We start from the raw sequence: 20934 nt of genomic DNA, 5'->3' as shown, positions 1-20934 counted from the left end.
CCAGGTGAAACAATCACACACAGAGGCTTAACCATTTTTCAATAAAGAAAGTTCAACAAAACTAAAATTGAACTTTCAGCAAACGATGTAAAAATATACTAATATTTACTACTACTTCTCAATGCGAGACACATTGAATATCTTGTTTTCATATTCAATGTTCTGGTACAAATTTACTTACCATTTAAAAAAAAAAAAGTTTTGTATTGCTATTTTTATTTGCCAATTTAATTTGTATATATTGTGTCTTGTCTTGTAATGATTGACCTCCTTTTTGTTTCCGGCATTCCGCTGCTTGTTATTTTTTTTATGTGAAGCACTTTGGGTTGCATTTTATGTATGAAAATGTGCTATATGAATAAAGTTTATTATTATTATTATTATTATGAGAGTAACGCCCCGTCCCGGGCTGCTCTTATGGTACCTCTCTAGTGGGGCTCCTATGAGAGTAACGGGCCGGGCTGCTCTTATGGTACCTCTCTAGTGGGGCTCCTGTGAGAGTAATGCCCCGGGCTGCTCTTATGGTACCTCTCTAGTTGGGCTCCTGTGAGAGTAATGCCCCGGGCTGCTCTTATGGTACCTCTCTAGTGGGGCTCCTATGAGAGTAACGCCCCGGGCTGCTCTTATGGTACCTCTCTAGTGGGGCTCCTATGAGAGTAATGCCCCGGGCTGCTCTTATGGTACCTCTCTAGTTGGGCTCCTGTGAGAGTAATGCCCCGGGCTGCTCTTATGGTACCTCTCTAGTTGGGCTCCTGTGAGAGTAATGCCCCGGGCTGCTCTTATGGTACCTCTCTAGTTGGGCTCCTATGAGAGTAATGCCCCGGGCTGCTCTTATGGTACCTCTCTAGTTGGGCTCCTATGAGAGTAATGCCCCGGGCTGCTCTTATGGTACCTCTCTAGTGGGGCTCCTGTGAGAGTAATGCCCCGGGCTGCTCTTATGGTACCTCTCTAGTTGGGCTCCTGTGAGAGTAATGCCCCGGGCTGCTCTTATGGTACCTCTCTAGTTGGGCTCCTGTGAGAGTAATGCCCCGGGCTGCTCTTATGGTACCTCTCTAGTTGGGCTCCTATGAGAGTAATGCCCCGGGCTGCTCTTATGGTACCTCTCTAGTGGGGCTCCTATGAGAGTAACGCCCCGGGCTGCTCTTATGGTACCTCTCTAGTGGGGCTCCTGTGAGAGTAATGCCCCGGGCTGCTCTTATGGTACCTCTCTAGTGGGGCTCCTATGAGAGTAATGCCCCGGGCTGCTCTTATGGTACCTCTCTAGTTGGGCTCCTATGAGAGTAATGCCCCGGGCTGCTCTTATGGTACCTCTCTAGTTGGGCTCCTATGAGAGTAACGTCCCGGGCTGCTCTTATGGTACCTCTCTAGTTGGGCTCTATGAGAGTAATGCCCCGGGCTGCTCTTATGGTACCTCTCTAGTTGGGCTCCTATGAGAGTAATGCCCCGGGCTGCTCTTATGGTACCTCTCTAGTTGGGCTCCTATCAGAGTAATGCCCCGGGCTGCTCTTATGGTACCTCTCTAGTTGGGCTCCTGTGAGAGTAATGCCCCGGGCTGCTCTTATGGTACCTCTCTAGTTGGGCTCCTGTGAGAGTAATGCCCCGGGCTGCTCTTATGGTACCTCTCTAGTTGGGCTCCTGTGAGAGTAATGCCCCGGGCTGCTCTTATGGTACCTCTCTAGTTGGGCTCCTATGAGAGTAATGCCCCGGGCTGCTCTTATGGTACCTCTCTAGTTGGGCTCCTGTGAGAGTAATGCCCCGGGCTGCTCTTATGGTACCTCTCTAGTTGGGCTCCTGTGAGAGTAATGCCCCGGGCTGCTCTTATGGTACCTCTCTAGTGGGGCTCCTATGAGAGTAATGCCCCGGGCTGCTCTTATGGTACCTCTCTAGTGGGGCTCCTATGAGAGTAATGCCCCGGGCTGCTCTTATGGTACCTCTCTAGTTGGGCTCCTATGAGAGTAATGCCCCGGGCTGCTCTTATGGTACCTCTCTAGTGGGGCTCCTATGAGAGTAACGGGCCGGGCTGCTCTTATGGTACCTCTCTAGTTGGGCTCCTATGAGAGTAATGCCCCGGGCTGCTCTTATGGTACCTCTCTAGTTGGGCTCCTGTGAGAGTAATGCCCCGGGCTGCTCTTATGGTACCTCTCTAGTTGGGCTCCTGTGAGAGTAATGCCCCGGGCTGCTCTTATGATACCTCTCTAGTTGGGCTCCTGTGAGAGTAATGCCCCGGGCTGCTCTTATGGTACCTCTCTAGTTGGGCTCCTGTGAGAGTAATGCCCCGGGCTGCTCTTATGGTACCTCTCTAGTTGGGCTCCTGTGAGAGTAATGCCCCGGGCTGCTCTTATGGTACCTCTCTAGTGGGGCTCCTATGAGAGTAATGCCCCGGGCTGCTCTTATGGTACCTCTCTAGTTGGGCTCCTATGAGAGTAATGCCCCGGGCTGCTCTTATGGTGCCTCTCTAGTTGGGCTCTATGAGAGTAATGCCCCGGGCTGCTCTTATGGTACCTCTCTAGTGGGGCTCCTATGAGAGTAATGCCCCGGGCTGCTCTTATGGTACCTCTCTAGTTGGGCTCTATGAGAGTAATGCCCCGGGCTGCTCTTATGGTACCTCTCTAGTTGGGCTCCTATCAGAGTAATGCCCCGGGCTGCTCTTATGGTACCTCTGTAGTGGGGCTCCTATGAGAGTAATGCCCCGGGCTGCTCTTATGGTACCTCTCTAGTTGGGCTCCTATGAGAGTAATGCCCCGGGCTGCTCTTATGGTACCTCTCTAGTTGGGCTCCTGTGAGAGTAATGCCCCGGGCTGCTCTTATGGTACCTCTCTAGTTGGGCTCCTATGAGAGTAATGCCCCGGGCTGCTCTTATGGTACCTCTCTAGTGGGGCTCCTATGAGAGTAATGCCCCGGGCTGCTCTTATGGTACCTCTCTAGTGGGGCTCCTATGAGAGTAATGCCCCGGGCTGCTCTTATGGTATCTCTCTAGTGGGGCTCCTATGAGAGTAATGCCCCGGGCTGCTCTTATGGTACCTCTCTAGTTGGGCTCCTATGAGAGTAATGCCCCGGGCTGCTCTTATGGTACCTCTCTAGTTGGGCTCCTATCAGAGTAATGCCCCGGGCTGCTCTTATGGTACCTCTCTAGTTGGGCTCCTATGAGAGTAATGCCCCGGGCTGCTCTTATGGTACCTCTCTAGTTGGGCTCCTGTGAGAGTAATGCCCCGGGCTGCTCTTATGGTACCTCTCTAGTGGGGCTCCTATGAGAGTAATGCCCCGGGCTGCTCTTATGGTACCTCTCTAGTTGGGCTCCTGTGAGAGTAATGCCCCGGGCTGCTCTTATGGTACCTCTCTAGTTGGGCTCCTGTGAGAGTAACGCCCCGGGCTGCTCTTATGGTACCTCTCTAGTTGGGCTCCTATGAGAGTAATGCCCCGGGCTGCTCTTATGGTACCTCTCTAGTTGGGCTCTATGAGAGTAATGCCCCGGGCTGCTCTTATGGTACCTCTCTAGTTGGGCTCCTGTGAGAGTAATGCCCCGGGCTGCTCTTATGGTACCTCTCTAGTTGGGCTCCTATGAGAGTAATGCCCCGGGCTGCTCTTATGGTACCTCTCTAGTTGGGCTCCTGTGAGAGTAATGCCCCGGGCTGCTCTTATGGTACCTCTCTAGTTGGGCTCTATGAGAGTAATGCCCCGGGCTGCTCTTATGGTACCTCTCTAGTTGGGCTCCTATCAGAGTAATGCCCCGGGCTGCTCTTATGGTACCTCTCTAGTGGGGCTCCTATGAGAGTAATGCCCCGGGCTGCTCTTATGGTACCTCTCTAGTTGGGCTCCTATGAGAGTAATGCCCCGGGCTGCTCTTATGGTACCTCTCTAGTTGGGCTCCTGTGAGAGTAATGCCCCGGGCTGCTCTTGTGGTACCTCTCTAGTTGGGCTCCTATGAGAGTAATGCCCCGGGCTGCTCTTATGGTACCTCTCTAGTGGGGCTCCTATGAGAGTAACGCCCCGGGCTGCTCTTATGGTACCTCTCTAGTTGGGCTCCTATGAGAGTAATGCCCCGGGCTGCTCTTATGGTACCTCTCTAGTTGGGCTCCTATGAGAGTAATGCCCCGGGCTGCTCTTTTGGTACCTCTCTACGTCACGTCAAGCGTTCACAAAGCAGAGAGCCAGCAGCGGCGCGCGCGCTCTCTCTCTCAGTATACGACAAACACACACCTGTGTTGTCCATGGAGCCACACACACACACACACACACACACACACACACACACACACACACACACACACACACACACACACACACACACACACACACACACACACACACACACACACACACACACACACACACACACACACACACACACACACACACACACACACACACACACACACACACACACCTGTGTTGTCCATGGAGTTGGACAGGAGGTAGGATCCCTCGGAGCTCAGACTGAGTCCCGTTATGGAGTCTCCGTGACCGTGCATGTTATAGATCAGCTTGTTCTGTCTCAGGTCCCACACCTACACACACACACACACACACACACACACAGACAGAGACAGACACACACACACACACGAAAGAAAGAAAGCAGAGATTAAAATAGGGTGCATTTTGCATCGCAAAACGCAGTTTATACCCCTTTTTGGTGTTAGCATTATGCTATGCTTTAGCTATTGAAAAATAGCTGTTTTTTTATTCTAGTTTTTTTTTGTTTTTTGCTAGCTTTAGTTATAATAATCATTTCTCCTTCAGTTTTCTACATGAATATATAACCACATTATAACCATATAAAAATGAAATGGGAGTTAAATTCTGCAAAAATATGACTCCTAACGTGGTTGAAGTGGGACTCATAAAATGTCCCTGGGACTCATTTCTAAAAGACCATCCCTGCATCCTGGGACTCATTTCTAAAAGACCATCCCTGCATCCTGGGACTCATTTCTAAAAGACCATCCCTGCATCCTGGGACTCATCTCTAAAAGACCATCCCTGCATCCTGGGACTCATTTCTAAAAGACCATCCCTGCATCCTGGGACTCATTTCCAAAAGACCATCCCTGCATCCTGGGACTCATTTCTAAAAGACCATCCCTGCATCCTGGGACTCATTTCTAAAAGACCATCCCTGCATCCTGGGACTCATCTCTAAAAGACCATCCCTGCATCCTGGGACTCATTTCTAAAAGACCATCCCTGCATCCTGGGACTCATTTCTAAAAGACCATCCCTGCATCCTGGGACTCATCTCTAAAAGACCATCCCTGCATCCTGGGACTCATTTCTAAAAGACCATCCCTGCATCCTGGGACTCATCTCTAAAAGACCATCCCTGCATCCTGGGACTCATTTCTAAAAGACCATCCCTGCATCCTGGGACTCATTTCTAAAAGACCATCCCTGCATCCTGGGACTCATTTCTAAAAGACCATCCCTGCATCCTGGGACTCATTTCTAAAAGACCATCCCTGCATCCTGGGACTCATTTCAGATTCTAAAAATGTCAGTCGTTCTTCGATTCTTCAAAAATAGCAGACCTACAAGCTCGTAGTGCGCCACTCGGTGGAGCGCTACGAGCTTGTAGATCTGCTATTTTTCAATAGCTAAAGCATAACATGATGCTGACACCAAAATGGGTTCCCGTTCAGAATGGGTTAACAGTAGTTTTTCCAACAAAAACTAATGATGTTTAATCTCAGACCCAGCCTTGCTTTTTAGCAACAATTTTTATTTAAATTAATTACTAAATTATTATAATTTTTTCTGTTCTTTTTTCACCTAAACGTCATCAGTGATGTTCATTGCAAATGCCATTCCAATGGTCATGATATTTGCATATAAATACCCCCCACAGAGGCTGAAATTCACACAAATTAAAAATGTCTGGATTGAAAAATAATTTAACCTAAGACTTTTGACCTCTACCCTAATAAAAGTAGGTAAAATAATTGTAATATATGTTTTTTTGTGATCATTAGAATGTCTAGAACATGTTTTATTAATTATTGTGAAAGATATCCCCCAAATGTAAATTATTAATTTATTATATTATTATATAATTATTATAAATCTTTCATCAAACTTTATTTTTATTATTTTTTTTACACATATTTTTTTGTCTTAGTCCTAGTAGCACAAAGTAGTAGTAAGGTTGAAATCTATTTTTTGCAAGTAGAAATGAATGCGGGTCTTAGAGGGTTAAAGAACGTCATAGTTCAGCGCTCTATTTAACCCATTCTGACCTGAGATCAGATTCTATAAATGTCTTCTACATCCTGACAGTTTTCTGAAAAAGCTATGTTTCTATGTCAGTCGTTCTTGGATTTTTCAAAAATAGCAGACCTACAAGCTCGTATCGCGCCACTCGGTGGCGCGATATGAGCTTGTAGATCTGCTATTTTTAAATAGCTAAAGCATAACATGATGCCAACACCAAAATGGGTTCCCGTTCAGAATGGGTTAAGTGCAATCTTTGCTCAGTCCAAATTAAACCGTATAATATTTTATTGAGCATAATTCAGATGCAGGACATTAATTACAACCTTGATTTGGGCTGCCCAAATATGGAGATGGCGGGCGTCATAGTGGTGATGTCATACTGCACATGAGTGACGTCATAGACTGGTCACATGGGGTCTGGTTTAACCCATTCTGACCGGGCACCCATTTTGGTGTTATAGCATCATGTTATGCTTTAGCTATTGAAAAATAGCAGACCTACAAGCTCATATCGCGCCACCGAGTGGCGCGATATGAGCTTGTAGGTCTGCTATTTTTGGAAAAAAAATCGAAGAACCACTGACATTTTTAGAATCTGATCTCAGGTTAGAATGGGTTCGTCAGACCAGCGTGTGTCCAGTGGAAACCTCGTATGAATCTGATCTCAGGTCAGAATGGGTTAGTTGACTCAATGTTTTCTTTTTTTCCCTCTTTTAGTGACCTTGTTGGCAGTGAGCACACGGACTGTTGTCATGGCTGCCAGTTCCCACCTGATGTCGTGTGGGAGTTGGGTCTGATCCAGACCGTACTGGATCACTGCTAGCTTACATAACGTCTTAAGACGAGGACTCAGGTCTAAGATGAACAGCTCATCATAGACAGTGACAAATCCTTTCCTTCCTCCAAAGAGGATGATACGATCTCCCACAATGCAACAGCACATACCAACCACTGGACCCGGGCCTTTCCCTTTGGGCTCAACCTTCTTCCAGGAGAAGGTCTCTGGGTTGAATTTCCACACATGATTGAAGGTCTGGTTCTGGTTGCAGCCACCAAATATGACCAGCTCTCCATTGTAGGTAAAGGCTGAATGATAGTGGTGTCCTTCTGGAAGAAGCTGTGCAGATGGCGTGCTCATCCAGAGGTCTGTCTCGGTGTCAAACACTCTGATGGTGTTGTAGTCCTGACCCCCCAAACAGCCCCCAAATACAAACATCTTTGTCCCAAAGATGGTAGCAGAGTGACACCATGAAGCAGGAGGTGGAGTTCCTCTGGTGTTAATTAAAGTCCAGACCATCGTGCTGGTGTCCAACTTGTACATGTCATTAGTGTATACACTCAGCTTGGTGCAACCTCCATAGATAAACATGTCCTTCCCCAACACACAGGCTGAGGGGCCCCACCTCGCCTCTGGAACAGCTCCAGAAACCCTGCTGGGTTTGGACCACATGTGGGCGTCCACATCAAATGCATAAAGATCAAGATCCGCTCCCCATCGGCCTCCCCAGATGTAGACGGTATCTTCTACCAACACAGCTGTGTGGCCGCAGCGCCTGGATGGAACCTCAAGGTGACCGTCTCCTCTTCCAGGACTCACTGGAGGTAACTTCTCCCAGCATAAAGACATTGTGTTGAAGACATGGACGTCCATCTGTTCCATGTTGTTGAATCTCCCTTCATCAATGCCTCCAAAGGAATACAGTTTGTTCCTCACTGCTACAGCAGCATGATAGCATCGCTTTGGTCCTCCTGTTTTGGAAATGGTCCAACGCAACATCACCCTGTCTGCCTGTCTGTCTGTCTGTCTGTCTCACTCTGTGTTTCCCAGTCTCTCTCTCTCTCCCTCTCGACGTGAACAGTCAGTATCAACACAAGTCATCATCTTAAATATATCCTGGTGTGAAATCACATGCAACACACAAACTGTTACCATGCACGCCTAAATAACACCAATTTGCACAGCAGTTCTCATCGGTTAAAAACAGCATAAGTAGCAGATCTTTTGTGTGTTATTTGAGTTTCCTTGCTTGTCATTTGATTGACCCATTCTGAACGGGAACCCATTTTGGTGTTAGCATCAAGTCGTGCTTTAGCTATTGAAAAATAGCAGATCTACAAGCTCGTAGCGCGCCACTCGGTGGCTTGTAGGTCTGCTATTTTTGAAAAATCGAAGAGTGACTGACATTTCTTTTAATCTGATCTCAGGTCAGAATGGGTTAATCAGACCAGTGTGTGTCCAGCGGAAACCTCGTATGAATCTGATCTCAGGTCAGAATGGGTTATAATCAGACCAGTGTGTGTCCAGTGGAAACCTCGTATGAATCTGATCTCAGGTCAGAATGGGTTAACTGCCAACACTGGAATTCACGTCATAGCCACACGCACGTCATTGTCTCAATGTAAACAGACCGGAGTAATCAAACTGGTTTGAAACTCTTTGTAGGAAGAAACAAAGAAGAAAAGAAAAAAACTCGTAACATTTCTTAGGGTATCGTCTCAATCCTGTCAAACCCACATGTTTCAATTCGTGGCTTTTGAAGTTTACGTCGTATGGAATGTATGGGATTCTGTACATTTTGTTTAGACATTAATGTTTGTTTAGGGCAATTAAACCGTATAATATTTTATTGAGCATAATTCAGATGCAGGACATTAATTACAACCTTGATTTGGGCTGCCCAAATATGGAGACGGCAGGCGTCATAGTGGTGATGTCATACTGCACATGAGTGACGTCATAGACTGGTCACATGGGGGTCTGGTTTAACCCATTCTGACCGGGCACCCATTTTGGTGTTGGCATCATGTTATGCTTTAGCTATTGAAAAATAGCAGACCTACAAGCTCATATCGCGCCACCGAGTGGCGCGATATGAGCTTGTAGGTCTGCTATTTTTGAAAAAAATCGAAGAACCACTGACATTTTTAGAATCTGATCTCAGGTCAGAATGGGTTCGTCAGACCAGCGTGTGTCCAGTGGAAACCTCGTATGAATCTGATCTCAGATCAGAATGGGTTAGTTGACTCAATGTTTTCTTTTTTTCCCTCTTTTAGTGACCTTGTTGGCAGTGAGCACGCGGACTGTTGTCATGGCTGCCAGTTCCCACCTGATGTCGTGTGGGAGTTGGGTCTGATCCAGACCGTACTGGATCACTGCTAGCTTACATAACGTCTTAAGACGAGGACTCAGGTCTAAGATGAACAGCTCATCATAGACAGTGACAAATCCTTTCCTTCCTCCAAAGAGGATGATACGATCTCCCACAATGCAACAGCACATACCAACCACTGGACCCGGGCCTTTCCCTTTGGGCTCAACCTTCTTCCAGGAGAAGGTCTCTGGGTTGAATTTCCACACATGATTGAAGGTCTGGTTCTGGTTGCAGCCACCAAATATGACCAGCTCTCCATTGTAGGTAAAGGCTGAATGATAGTGGTGTCCTTCTGGAAGAAGCTGTGCAGATGGCGTGCTCATCCAGAGGTCTGTCTCGGTGTCAAACACTCTGATGGTGTTGTAGTCCTGACCCCCCAAACAGCCCCCAAATAGAAACATCTTTGTCCCAAAGATGGTAGCAGAGTGACACCATGAAGCAGGAGGTGGAGTTCCTCTGGTGTTAATTAAAGTCCAGACCATCGTGCTGGTGTCCAACTTGTACATGTCATTAGTGTATCCACTCAGCTTGGTGTATCCTCCATAGATAAACATGACCTTCTCCAACACACAGGCTGAGTGGCCACTCCTCTCCTCTGGAACGGCTCCAGAAACCCTGCTGGGTTTCAACCACATGTGGGCGTCCACATCAAATGCATAAAGCTCATTGTAGTACTCCTCTAACCAGACCCCTCCCCAGATGTAGACTGTATCTTCTACCAACACAGCTGTGTGGCCGTAGCGCCCGGATGGAACCTCAAGGTGACCGTCTCCTCTTCCTGGTTCCACTGGAGGTAACTTCTCCCAGCATAAAGACATTGTGTTGAAGACATGGACGTCCATCTGTTCCATGTTGTTGAAGGTGCATCCATCACCTATGCCTCCAAAGGAATACAGTTTGTTCCTCACTGCTACAGCAGCATGATAGCATCGCTTTGGTCCTCCTGTTTTGGAAATGGTCCAACGCAACATCACCCTGTCTGTCTGTCTGTCTGTCTCACTCTGTGTTTCCCAGTCTCTCTCTCTCTCCCTCTCGACGTGAACAGTCAGTATCAACACAAGTCATCATCTTAAATATATCCTGGTGTGAAATCACACGCAACACACAAACTGTTACCATTACCATGCACGCCTAAACAACACCAATTTGCACAGCAGTTCTCATGGGTTAAAAACAGAGTAAGTAGCAGATCTTTTGTGTGTTATTTGAGTTTCCTCGGTTGTCATTTGATCGACTGCCAACACTGGAATCCGCGTCAGAGCCACGTACGTCATTGTCTCAATGTAAACAGACCGGAGTAATCAAACTGGTTTGAAACTCTTTGTAGGAAGAAACAAAGAAGAAAAAAAAGGAGAGAAAACTCGTAACATTTCTTAGGGTATCGTCTCAATCCTGTCAACCCCACATGTTTCAATTCGTGGCCTTTGAAGTTTACGTCGTATGGAATGTATGGGATTCTGTACCTTTTGTTTAGACATTAAAGTTTGTTTAGGGCAATAAATGACGACGTAATATGGTCATGGGGCCCGATATTAATACAGTGAGCGACCCTCACGGGTGCATGCTTTTGGTTAGACATAACCATTGGTCCGATATCTCAAACCCTCACCTTAACCCTAACCTCCCACGGGGCAGCACACCTAAACCTAACCTTAACCCTCTCCCAATCCTTAGCGCACCCCTCACCAACCTTAATCCGGTCGTCTTAACGCACCCCTCACCAACCTTAATCCGGTCGTCTTAACGCACCCCTCACCAACCTTAATCCGGTCGTTTTAACGCACCCCTCACCAACCTTAATCCGGTCGTTTTAACGCACCCCTCACCAACCTTAATCCGGTCGTTTTAACGCACCCCTCACCAACCTTAATCCGGTCGTTTTAACGCACCCCTCACCAACCTTAATCCGGTCGTCTTAACGCACCCCTCACCAACCTTAATCCAGTCATTTTTCTTTTTTTTATCCCACGATTTTGTACCCCATTTGTCACCCCTGTGTCAATCATCTAATGTGATCCTGGGCTCTACACACCCTCCGCCAACCTAGTCCCCATATATGGGGGACAAGGGGAGAGCAACGGACTTGAACTCATGCTTCCTTCATGCCTGAGTGTCCAAGTTGCTCCTTTACACCTGACAGGGGGGGGTTTCCCTGGTTGGACGTAGCGCGTGGAAGGAACACGTTATTCCAACCAGTTCCTTTCCCCTCTATCAGGCGCCCCGGCTGGCCAGGGGGAGGCAGTTTTTAATCCAGTCGTTTTAACGCACCCCTCACAAACCTTAATCCGGTCGTTTTAACGCACCCCTCAACAACCTTAATCCGGTCGTCTTAACGCACCCCTCACCAACCTTAATCCGGTCGTCTTAACACACCCCTCACCAACCTTAATCCGGTCGTCTTAACGCACCCATCACCAACCTTAATCCGGTCGTTTTAACGCACCCCTCACCAACCTTAATCCGGTCGTTTTAACGCACCCCTCACCAACCTTAATCCGGTCATCTTAACGCACCCATCACCAACCTTAATCCGGTCGTTTTAACGCACCCCTCACCAACCTTAATCCGGTCGTCTTAACGCACCCCTCACAAACCTTAATCCGGTCGTTTTAACACACCCCTCACCAACCTTAATCCGGTCGTTTTAACGCACCCCTCACCAACCTTAATCCGGTCGTTTTAACGCACCCCTCACCAACCTTAATCCGGTCGTTTTAACGCACCCCTCACCAACCTTAATCCGTTCGTTTTAACGCACCCCTCACCAACCTTAATCCGGTCGTTTTAACGCACCCCTCACCAACCTTAATCCAGTCGGACCAAAGTACGCCTGACTTCAGAGGAGAGTGTGTTTTTTGTACCTTGATGTCGTTGTCGATGCCTCCCGACAGGACCTGGTCGCTGGTGTCGTTGAAGGTGATTGACAGCACCTGGTAGGTGTTCTGGAACGTGTGGATGGCCCCCTTCTTACGGATGTCCCACAGCTGCGCACACACACACACACACACACACACACACACACAATAAGGTCAGGAAATATCACCACAGCACACACACAGTGAGTTCTAAGTTACGTTTTTACTTTTTAAAGGAGCATTCAGTGATTTGGTAAAAACCCCGGTCCACCCGATAACAAAGATGTGCACATGCACGCACTACAGTGGGGGGACATGCGACAGGCCAGCAGCACACACACACACACCCAAGGACCGGCCCCGCTCAATCATGATTGGATGAAGGCTGGGCCACCTCGCCAAAAACGAAACCTACGTTTTTTTTACCCCCAGGGATAAACTGGGAACAGGGAGGAACTCCTTATATGGTCAGCACACTCTATAGTAGGGAGGATTATCACAAAAAAATAAAAAAACAGAAGGGATATTTGAATTAAGTGAAATCACTGAATATACCTTTAACTGTGTTTGAACTTTAAAGATAGTGCTTTTTTCCTCACTCAACAGTACACAAAACAACATACAGTATATATTTATGTTGGGGCTTTTATTATCTTTATCGATACGATAGCAGAGTATCAGGAAATGAGGGAGAAAGATGGGGAGTGACATGCAGCAAAGGTCGTCGGGATTTGAACCCGCGACACGCCGTTAGGCTGGCATTTTAGCCTAGGGTGCAATGGCACCTTCGAAATGTTCAAAAGCACACTCAAAACCCACCTTTTCAAACTGGCTTTCCCTACATATAGAAACATGATTTAAGAAGACATTTTGTAGAATCTGTTCTCAGATCTAAATGGTTTAAAAGTGTGGATGTCAGAATGCACCATATATCATCTCTGTCGGGTGCAAACCTCATCTGTCCAAAACTGTTACCTTTCAGGGTTAAAATTCAGCAGATCTAAAAGCTTAAAAAGCTTGTGGATTGACTACTTGTGTGACATTGTAGTATGATCAAGTAGGGTGTAGTCACTGTAGCGTGAATCTCCCAATAAAATTGAGATCACAATTTAAAAAGAAAATCATGAAAATATTAATTGTCTTTAGTCTGTAGCCTAGTTGCTAAACATTACTGCATTATAAATGTGTCACCTGTAGCCATAACTACTGTGGCTTTAAACAGACGACACCAAAGCTTGACTTAAACCTCTCTTAAAGTCTCTCTTGTAGCAAAAAACATAAGAGTGACTAAAATAAAATGAATTGGACAGCTAACTAGTGCTGCACCATTCTTGCTCAAATGTCCGAGTCTATATCGCAAGCTTTTTTTCCCCCCCGATTAATCGTGCAACATTATTAGGGTGTAAATTTACAGGAGAAAGAATATGGAGATGGGTTTCTGCCCGACAACAGAGATACAGAGAAGAGCTGGAAAAGCACTGAGCATTATGAAATCATATACAGTATATCTTATGTATTTCCACACACACACACACACACACACACACACACACGCACACAAAGATCGGTTTCATAAAACAAATACCCAAAAAGGTAACATCGGATATGAATAGCAACAAAGCAGCTGATGCCTCAGATGTTTTCCCAAAAACAATCTTGATACCGAGACTGAACTCTTCACCACACTCTCCTGGTTGTCCAAAAAAACTTAACCCATTTAGACCGGAGAGTGATTCTACAAAATGTCTTCTAAATCCTGACAGTTTTCAGGAAAAAAAAAAACATGTTTCTATACTTCAGTGGTTTATGTCCCCCAAAAATATATGTAATTGGCCGCCGACCCCCATCTGAAAATATGTTAAAGCAAAGATTTGAGTTAAAAACGTTTGCTCTGAAAGAATATATATTCAAAGATTTGTGACCCGCATTTTCATGATTTTTCAAAAAATAGCAGACCTACAAGCTCGTAGCGCGCCACTCGGTGGCGCGCTATGAGCTTGTAGATCTGCTATTTTTCAATAGCTAAAGCATAACATAATGCTTAAAACACCAAAATGGTTTGAGATACCTCTGTCTGTTCCTTTTCTACTGTTGGGAAATATCCCTGAAGAGTTTCTAATACATGATAAATATTTAATCAAGATCCTCTTAGCAGCAAGTAAAAAAGCAATCAGGACCCACCAACGAAAGATCAATGGATGGACATTATTGAGGAACTGTATGCTATGGAAAAACTAACATTCATACTTTCAGACTACAAGAGGATAAATTCTATAAAAAGTGGGAAAAGTGGAATCTCTTCTCTCAGCCTAGCGATATTGCAATAGGATTTCACTGAATGTTTTTTGTAATATGAAAAATGCAGCCTTTTTTCTTTTACTTTTTGTCTTTTTCTTTTCTTTCCGTATAGTCTTGTCAGTTGTTTTTTTTCTTGTCTGTTCTTCCTTCAATAAAAATTAAGTGAAAAAAAAAAGAAAACATCAAAAGGGGTTCCCGTTCAGAATGTGTTAAAAACAGTGGCTGGCTGCTGGTTTTCTGTCCCAACAGTGAGGCAGCTGTGTGCGCGGCGTGTTCACCTGCCTTTTCATGTCTAATAATCTCCGATTAGCCATCTACAATTATGCAATTAAAGTGTGTTGTGACTGAGATCAAAAGGGAACTCTTTTAGAGCATGGCACAGACACAAGGCCTTCCACCTCATGCTTTAACAAACGAACCGCACACACAATGAAGAGTGAATTCTGTCTGTTGAACCCGCGGGGCAGGGGCAAATGCCTTCTCCTTCTGTCTGTTGAACACCGGGGAAAGGGGCAAATGCCTTCTCCTTCTGTCTCTTGAACCCGCGGGGAAGGGGCAAATGCCTTCTCCTTCTGTCTGTTGAACCCGCGGGGAAGGGGCAAATGCCTTCTCCTTCTGTCTCTTGAACACCGGGGAAGGGGCAAATGCCTTCTCCTTCTGTCTCTTGAACCCACGGGGAAGGGGCAAATGCCTTCTCCTTCTGTCTGTTGAACCCGCGGGGAAGGGGCAAATGCCTTCTCCTTCTGTCTGTTGAACACCGGGGCAGGGGCAAATGCCTTCTCCTTCTTCCTTCTCCACATTTCAAGTGGCTCAGGAGGAGGTAGCGCATCGTCCAGTTCGAACCAGGGCTCCCCCCAGAGTTAGGTGACCTTCACACCAGAAAGCTTTACTGCGATTAAAAGTTAAACTAATCCTGCTGCACATTGTCAGAAAGTGCACTTCGTTTGGCAGGTGTGAATTAAGGCTCATTCGAATCCTAATGCGCATCAAAGAACCGCATTCTACTCCGACCAAAAACGGGGGTTTCGCTTCGCTTCCAAATCGCACTTGATTTACGATTCGGTGCAGGTGTGAATGCAATGTAAATAAAGGAAATGAAGCAAACAATGTGGCGGGTGAGGAGCTGAACACAGTTGGAGACGGAGAAGGCATATTTTACACAGCGCAAAGATGTCCCGTTACCGTGGATAGACGTGGTCGAAATGAGGACATTAATCAATTTAAGGAAACGCATAAAAACACTGCAGTTTAGCCTACAGAATATTCTGTTTGTCTGTCTGTGCGTGCCGTAAACATGGAGTGCTGTCACTGTGTGGGGACTTAGGCCAGGGACCTTTTCTGTCTGTGCGCTGAGCGCTGTGCCTCTAATCTATGCCCAAAGCAACAGTGCGTGCACAGAGAGAGAGAGAGACACAGACACAGAGAGACAGAGAGAGACAGAGAGAGAGAGAGGGGGGGGGGGGTCCAGTCCCCGACGGCACGAAACATTGTGTTGTTTTTGGCAGCAAATTTTTTTAGTCGTCTCTTGAATAGTTTTCACTTAGTTTTAGTCACATCTTAGTCACCTGGAATGTTCTAGTGCAGGGGTCGGCAACCCAAGATGTTGAATGAGCCATTTTCGACCAAAAAAATTAATTCAAAATCTATCTGGAGCCGCAACATTTTTTTAGCCATAAAATGCTTATATAATGAAGACAAAAGGGCTGCAAGTGGATATTAGCCTATCTATCAAAATAAAAAGTGCGCTATGGTTTAACTTTCATTACGGGCCCGTTCGGAAAATAGCGCACTGAGCGCACTGTGCAATGCAAACTATGGGCACGTTCGGAAATACCGCACCGGAGCGCACTCGCCCATTAGTTTGCATTGCACAGTGCGCTCAGTGCGTTATTTCCGAACGAGCCCTAATATAGGCGAGTGCGCTCCCGGTGCGCATTTCCGAACGCAGTCAACGCACCCTCCATTATTATGCCATGTTTTTTGCATTGTGTTCTTACCCGTTTAATGTGATTTCTGTGTGTGGACATCGCTGGAGAGCTTCTCAACACTGGGCACGTAAAATGTCACTCTAATCTTCACACACAACTGCGCAGGCTCTCATCGGTGAGGCGTGTGCGGTATTTGGATTTAATGTAGTTCATGTTTGAGAATATCTGCTCACAACGTTACTCCACAAATACTCCAAATGCGAGTTTCTTCATGTTCACATAATTGTCTGGAAGAGCATTAAATGTTTTCCACACAAGTGTGTCGTGTTTTGGGAGGTTTACAATATCGGTATTTGCCTGTATGCTTAATCTGCAGTGACAAACTATCAAACAATAAAAAAGTAACGTTGAAAGACATTTCCAGGGAAAGCATGCTAAGTTTGCATGAATGAGAGAAAGAGGGCTGTTGCAGTCACAGAACTGCTGAAGAAAGCAGAAGGGAGCAAAGTCAGCAAACTATAACTTTTAAGAAGTGGATCGCAATCATCGCAGCTTTAAACTCCACCACTGCTGGCTGCTGCTATAGTTTCGTTGCAACACGGGAGATAATACAACGTCTATATGACTCCTTCATATACTGTAGTCACCGTCTGTGAACGGCTTGCCACGTTTTATTTATTGTTTGATAAGTTTGTCACTGCAGATTTAGCCATGGTGCGTCATGGCAACTGCAGCCTGTTTTATGCAATCGCTACATTTACATTGTAAACGTGTACATAAACATTCAGATTCCAAATATAAAGTACTCGCCACGTGTGCCACTGGTGTTAGAATGTTGCTGGTACAGCGATTAGCATTTCTGCATCCCGCGTTGTTTAATAAAAAGCATTTTTATCCGAGCTGTTATTTTGCCATTGGCTTTCAACTACGCGCCCCCAACCGGTGTGCAACTGTGGATTTCCCAACCCCGTTTGAGACAAGTAGCCGGGGCGCTCGGATAAAAATGCTTTTTATTAAACAACGCGGGATGCAGCAATGCTAATCACTGTACCAGCAAATTTCTAACCCCCGTGGCACATGTGGCGAGGACCTTATATTTGAAATCGGAATGTTTATATACACGTTTGGACTGCGATTGCGTAAAACAGGCTGCTGTTGCGTCATGGGATACTGCAGATTAAGCATACAGGCAATCCATCTTCTGCATTGGCTGTGAAGGCATAAGCGTCTGTCCACGAATTGTTAAATCCTCTGTTTTCGTCGGCTATCTTTCTTTTTCTCCCTGTAGATGTAGAAGCCATAGCGTAGCAGGCACCAGCCTCACCCACCGGTTTGTTTATAATAGTGTCAGGCGCGCAGCATGCGAGTGTGTCGCATGCTATGACGCGAATTTTAGTTGACATTATTGAAACTTAATATTTATTCTACACATTTTTACAAAATTGGGAAACTTAAGAATGTTTCTGTCACGTTTTGCCTCCTACAGAAACCATAAATGAAAAATAAAAATGTGAAAAAATAAACATTTATACATTTTCATCGATTTTTTTGTAATGCTACAGAGAGCCACCAGGGGAGTGCTCAAGAGCCGCATGCGGCTCTAGAGCCGCCGGTTGCCGACCCCTGTTCTAGTGTTTAGTCTAGTTTTAGTCGACTAAATGTCATAAGATTTTAGTCGACTAAATCTACAGGTGATTTAGTCGACTAAAATGTGTTTTGACAGGCCTTGATGTCGTTGTAGTGACATATTTTACACTTTGTTTGCATGCTGAAAATAGCATGCAACCCAGCATAAAACTGGATCTCTTGTCCACTAGTCCCTTCCTAACATTTTAGTCTAGTTTTTATTTGTTGACGAAATTGTCAGTATATTTAGTCTTAGTCTTAGTCATCATAGATTCGTTTTTATTTAGTTTTAGTCAGTGAAAATAGGTAGTCGACGAACATTTTTCGTCTTAGTTTTTAGTCGACGAAAACAACACTGGCGTTAGGTGAGAACGTGACCGTAGTGTCGAAGTGTCCTTGAGCAAGACTCTGACTCTTTCATATATTTGTCCTGGCCTCACACACACACACACACACACACACACATGACAATAGCAGATCTAAACTCACACAGAGAGCTTGTAGATCGTGTAAAATCTGTCATTACGACGGCATCAAGGCCCGCCACCAAAATACATTTTACTCTAGATTTAGTGGACTAAAATCTTGTGACATTTAGTCGCAACTAAAACATTCCAGGTGACTAAAATGCGACTAAAACAAGAGACTATGACTAAAATCTAAATTTGCTGCCAAAAACAACACTGATTAGAGGTGCTCGGATCGATCAGCCGATTTTCACTCCAGATGACTCGCTTGTGCGTGCGCACACACACACACACACACACACACACACACACACACACCTTGACGGTGCCATCGTCGCTGCCCGTGCAGACCAGCTGGGGTCCTCTCCTGGCCGGGTAGCAGGAGTTGACGAAGGACGTGTGACCTTTCAGTCTCTTGATCCTCTCCCCGGTCTCGCTGTCCCAGACGCCCACGGTCTTGTCCGTACTGGCCGAGAACAGGAGGCTGATGGAGGAGGAGGAGACAGAACGGATCAATCCATGATTACTACAAATCAATAATATCCATTATTCCGTTCCGTCCGTGTCACCTGCTGATAGATGGAGACGCCATTTTTTTACAAATGCAATGCAGATGCATGTTGGTTTAGTTAGCCATTATTCATGTTTTTTTGTTATTTTGATTTGTTTGTGCTTGAGCACAATGTTAAAGCATGTCATTTAGATAGCATGTTGTTGTGTAAAAAAGGCGTGTAATGAAGAAGGTTCACGTGAAGCCGATCTACAAGCTCGCGACGCGTTGTGTGCGTGTAGATCTGCTATTTTCAGCAAGCAACCAAGTGTAAAATGACTTATACTGGAACTCTTATCCACTAGTCGCTTCCTAACATTTTAGTCTAGTTTTTATTTGTTGACGAAATTGTCAGTATATTTAGTCTTAGTTTTAGTCACCATAGCATAGTTTTAAATTAGTTTCCATTTAGTTTTCTTCAGTGGAAAATGTAGTCGACGAACATTTTTCGTCTTAGTTTTAGTTGACGAAAACAACACTGTGTTGTAGTGAATGAATTACCTGCCTGTCGGTGTTGTAGTGAATTAATTACCTGCCTGTCGGTGTTGTAGTGAATTACCTGCCGTCGGTGTTGTAGTGAATTACCTGCCGTCGGTGTTGTAGTGAATTAATTACCTGCCTGTCGGTGTTGTAGTGAATTACCTGCCGTCGGTGTTGTAGTGAATTAATTACCTGCTGTCGGTCGGTGTTGTAGTGAATGAATTACCTGCCGTCGGTGTTGTAGTGAATTACCTGCCGTCGGTGTTGTAGTGAATTAATTACCTGCTGTCGGTCGGTGTTGTAGTGAATGAATTACCTGCCGTCGGTGTTGTAGTGAATTACCTGCCGTCGGTGTTGTAGTGAATTAATTACCTGCTGTCGGTCGGTGTTGTAGTGAATTAATTACCTGCCGTCGGTGTTGTAGTGAATTAATTACCTGCCTGTCGGTGTTGTAGTGAATTAATTACCTGCCGTCGGTGTTGTAGTGAATTAATTACCTGCCGTCGGTGTTGTAGTGCAGATCCAGCACCGCTCCGCTGTGACCCTTCAGAGTGGCGTAGTTGTCACAGTCCCCGAACACGTTCCACATCACTGCAACCAAGGCAAGGCAAGAGTTAAGTGTGTGACACACAGGCTTGGGCAATGTACCGATACCGATTACCGTTTACCGCAATATTTGAAATCAATATCAGTAATATAAATAATACCGAATACCGTCATAATACTAATATCGAGGCCAAATAAGAGATAATTCTGGGGGTCCTTGACATGAAAAAGGTTGAGAACCACCGATATATAAACATGGGTTTTTTTTCAGAGAACTATCAGGATTTAGAGAAGACATTTTCTTTAGAATTGTCTTCAGGTCTTAACGCATTTTGGGCGGGATCCCCTTTTGGTGTTAGCATCATGTTATGCTTTAGCTATTGAAAAATAGCAGATCTACAAGCTCGTAGCGCGCCACCGAGTGGCGCGCTACGAGCTTGTAGGTCTGCTATTTTTGAAAAATCGAAGAACCACTGACATAGAAACATAGCTTTTTCAGAAAACTGTCAAGATATAGAAGACATTTTTAGAATCTGATCTCAGGTCAAAATGGGTAAAGATTGTTATCCGTCTCGTGGTGCCGTCGCCGAGGCTAAATTGATTGAAACGAGACACGTTTAAGTGTTTACAACGGACGGACTCACGTATGAGCCGGTCGAACCCCGAGGAGGTGAGCGTGGCGCCGTTGGGGTGGAACTTGCAGCAGTAGACCTCTCCCTCGTGGCCCGACATCAGCATGATGGGAGCCTGCAGGCTGGAGCTCCGGGGAGGGCCCTGGAGACGGAGAGGACGGCCGTTATGCGTCGTTACTTAGACGTTATAAAA

General features: G+C 45.8%; 1 protein-coding gene across 1 annotated transcript in view; it reads right to left on the bottom strand.

The window, feature by feature from the left end:
- snrnp40 (small nuclear ribonucleoprotein 40 (U5)) overlaps window positions 1-20934 on the bottom strand; it is a 32020-nt gene that overhangs the window by 8366 nt on the left and 2720 nt on the right. Inside the window, exons 2-6 of the mRNA XM_083787591.1 lie at window positions 20754-20883; window positions 20061-20154; window positions 18852-19017; window positions 12221-12343; window positions 4385-4505 (exon numbers count right to left, since the gene is read on the bottom strand). Coding sequence (XP_083643717.1) covers window positions 4385-4505; window positions 12221-12343; window positions 18852-19017; window positions 20061-20154; window positions 20754-20883 — 634 coding nt within the window. The remainder of the gene's footprint in view (window positions 1-4384; window positions 4506-12220; window positions 12344-18851; window positions 19018-20060; window positions 20155-20753; window positions 20884-20934) is intronic.

Source organism: Protomyctophum parallelum, assembly GCF_964188405.1.
Source record: "Protomyctophum parallelum genome assembly, chromosome: 1".
NCBI lineage: Eukaryota > Metazoa > Chordata > Actinopteri > Myctophiformes > Myctophidae > Protomyctophum > Protomyctophum parallelum.
Note: the sequence above shows the minus strand (reverse complement) of the source record. Positions and strands in the feature narration are given on the sequence as shown.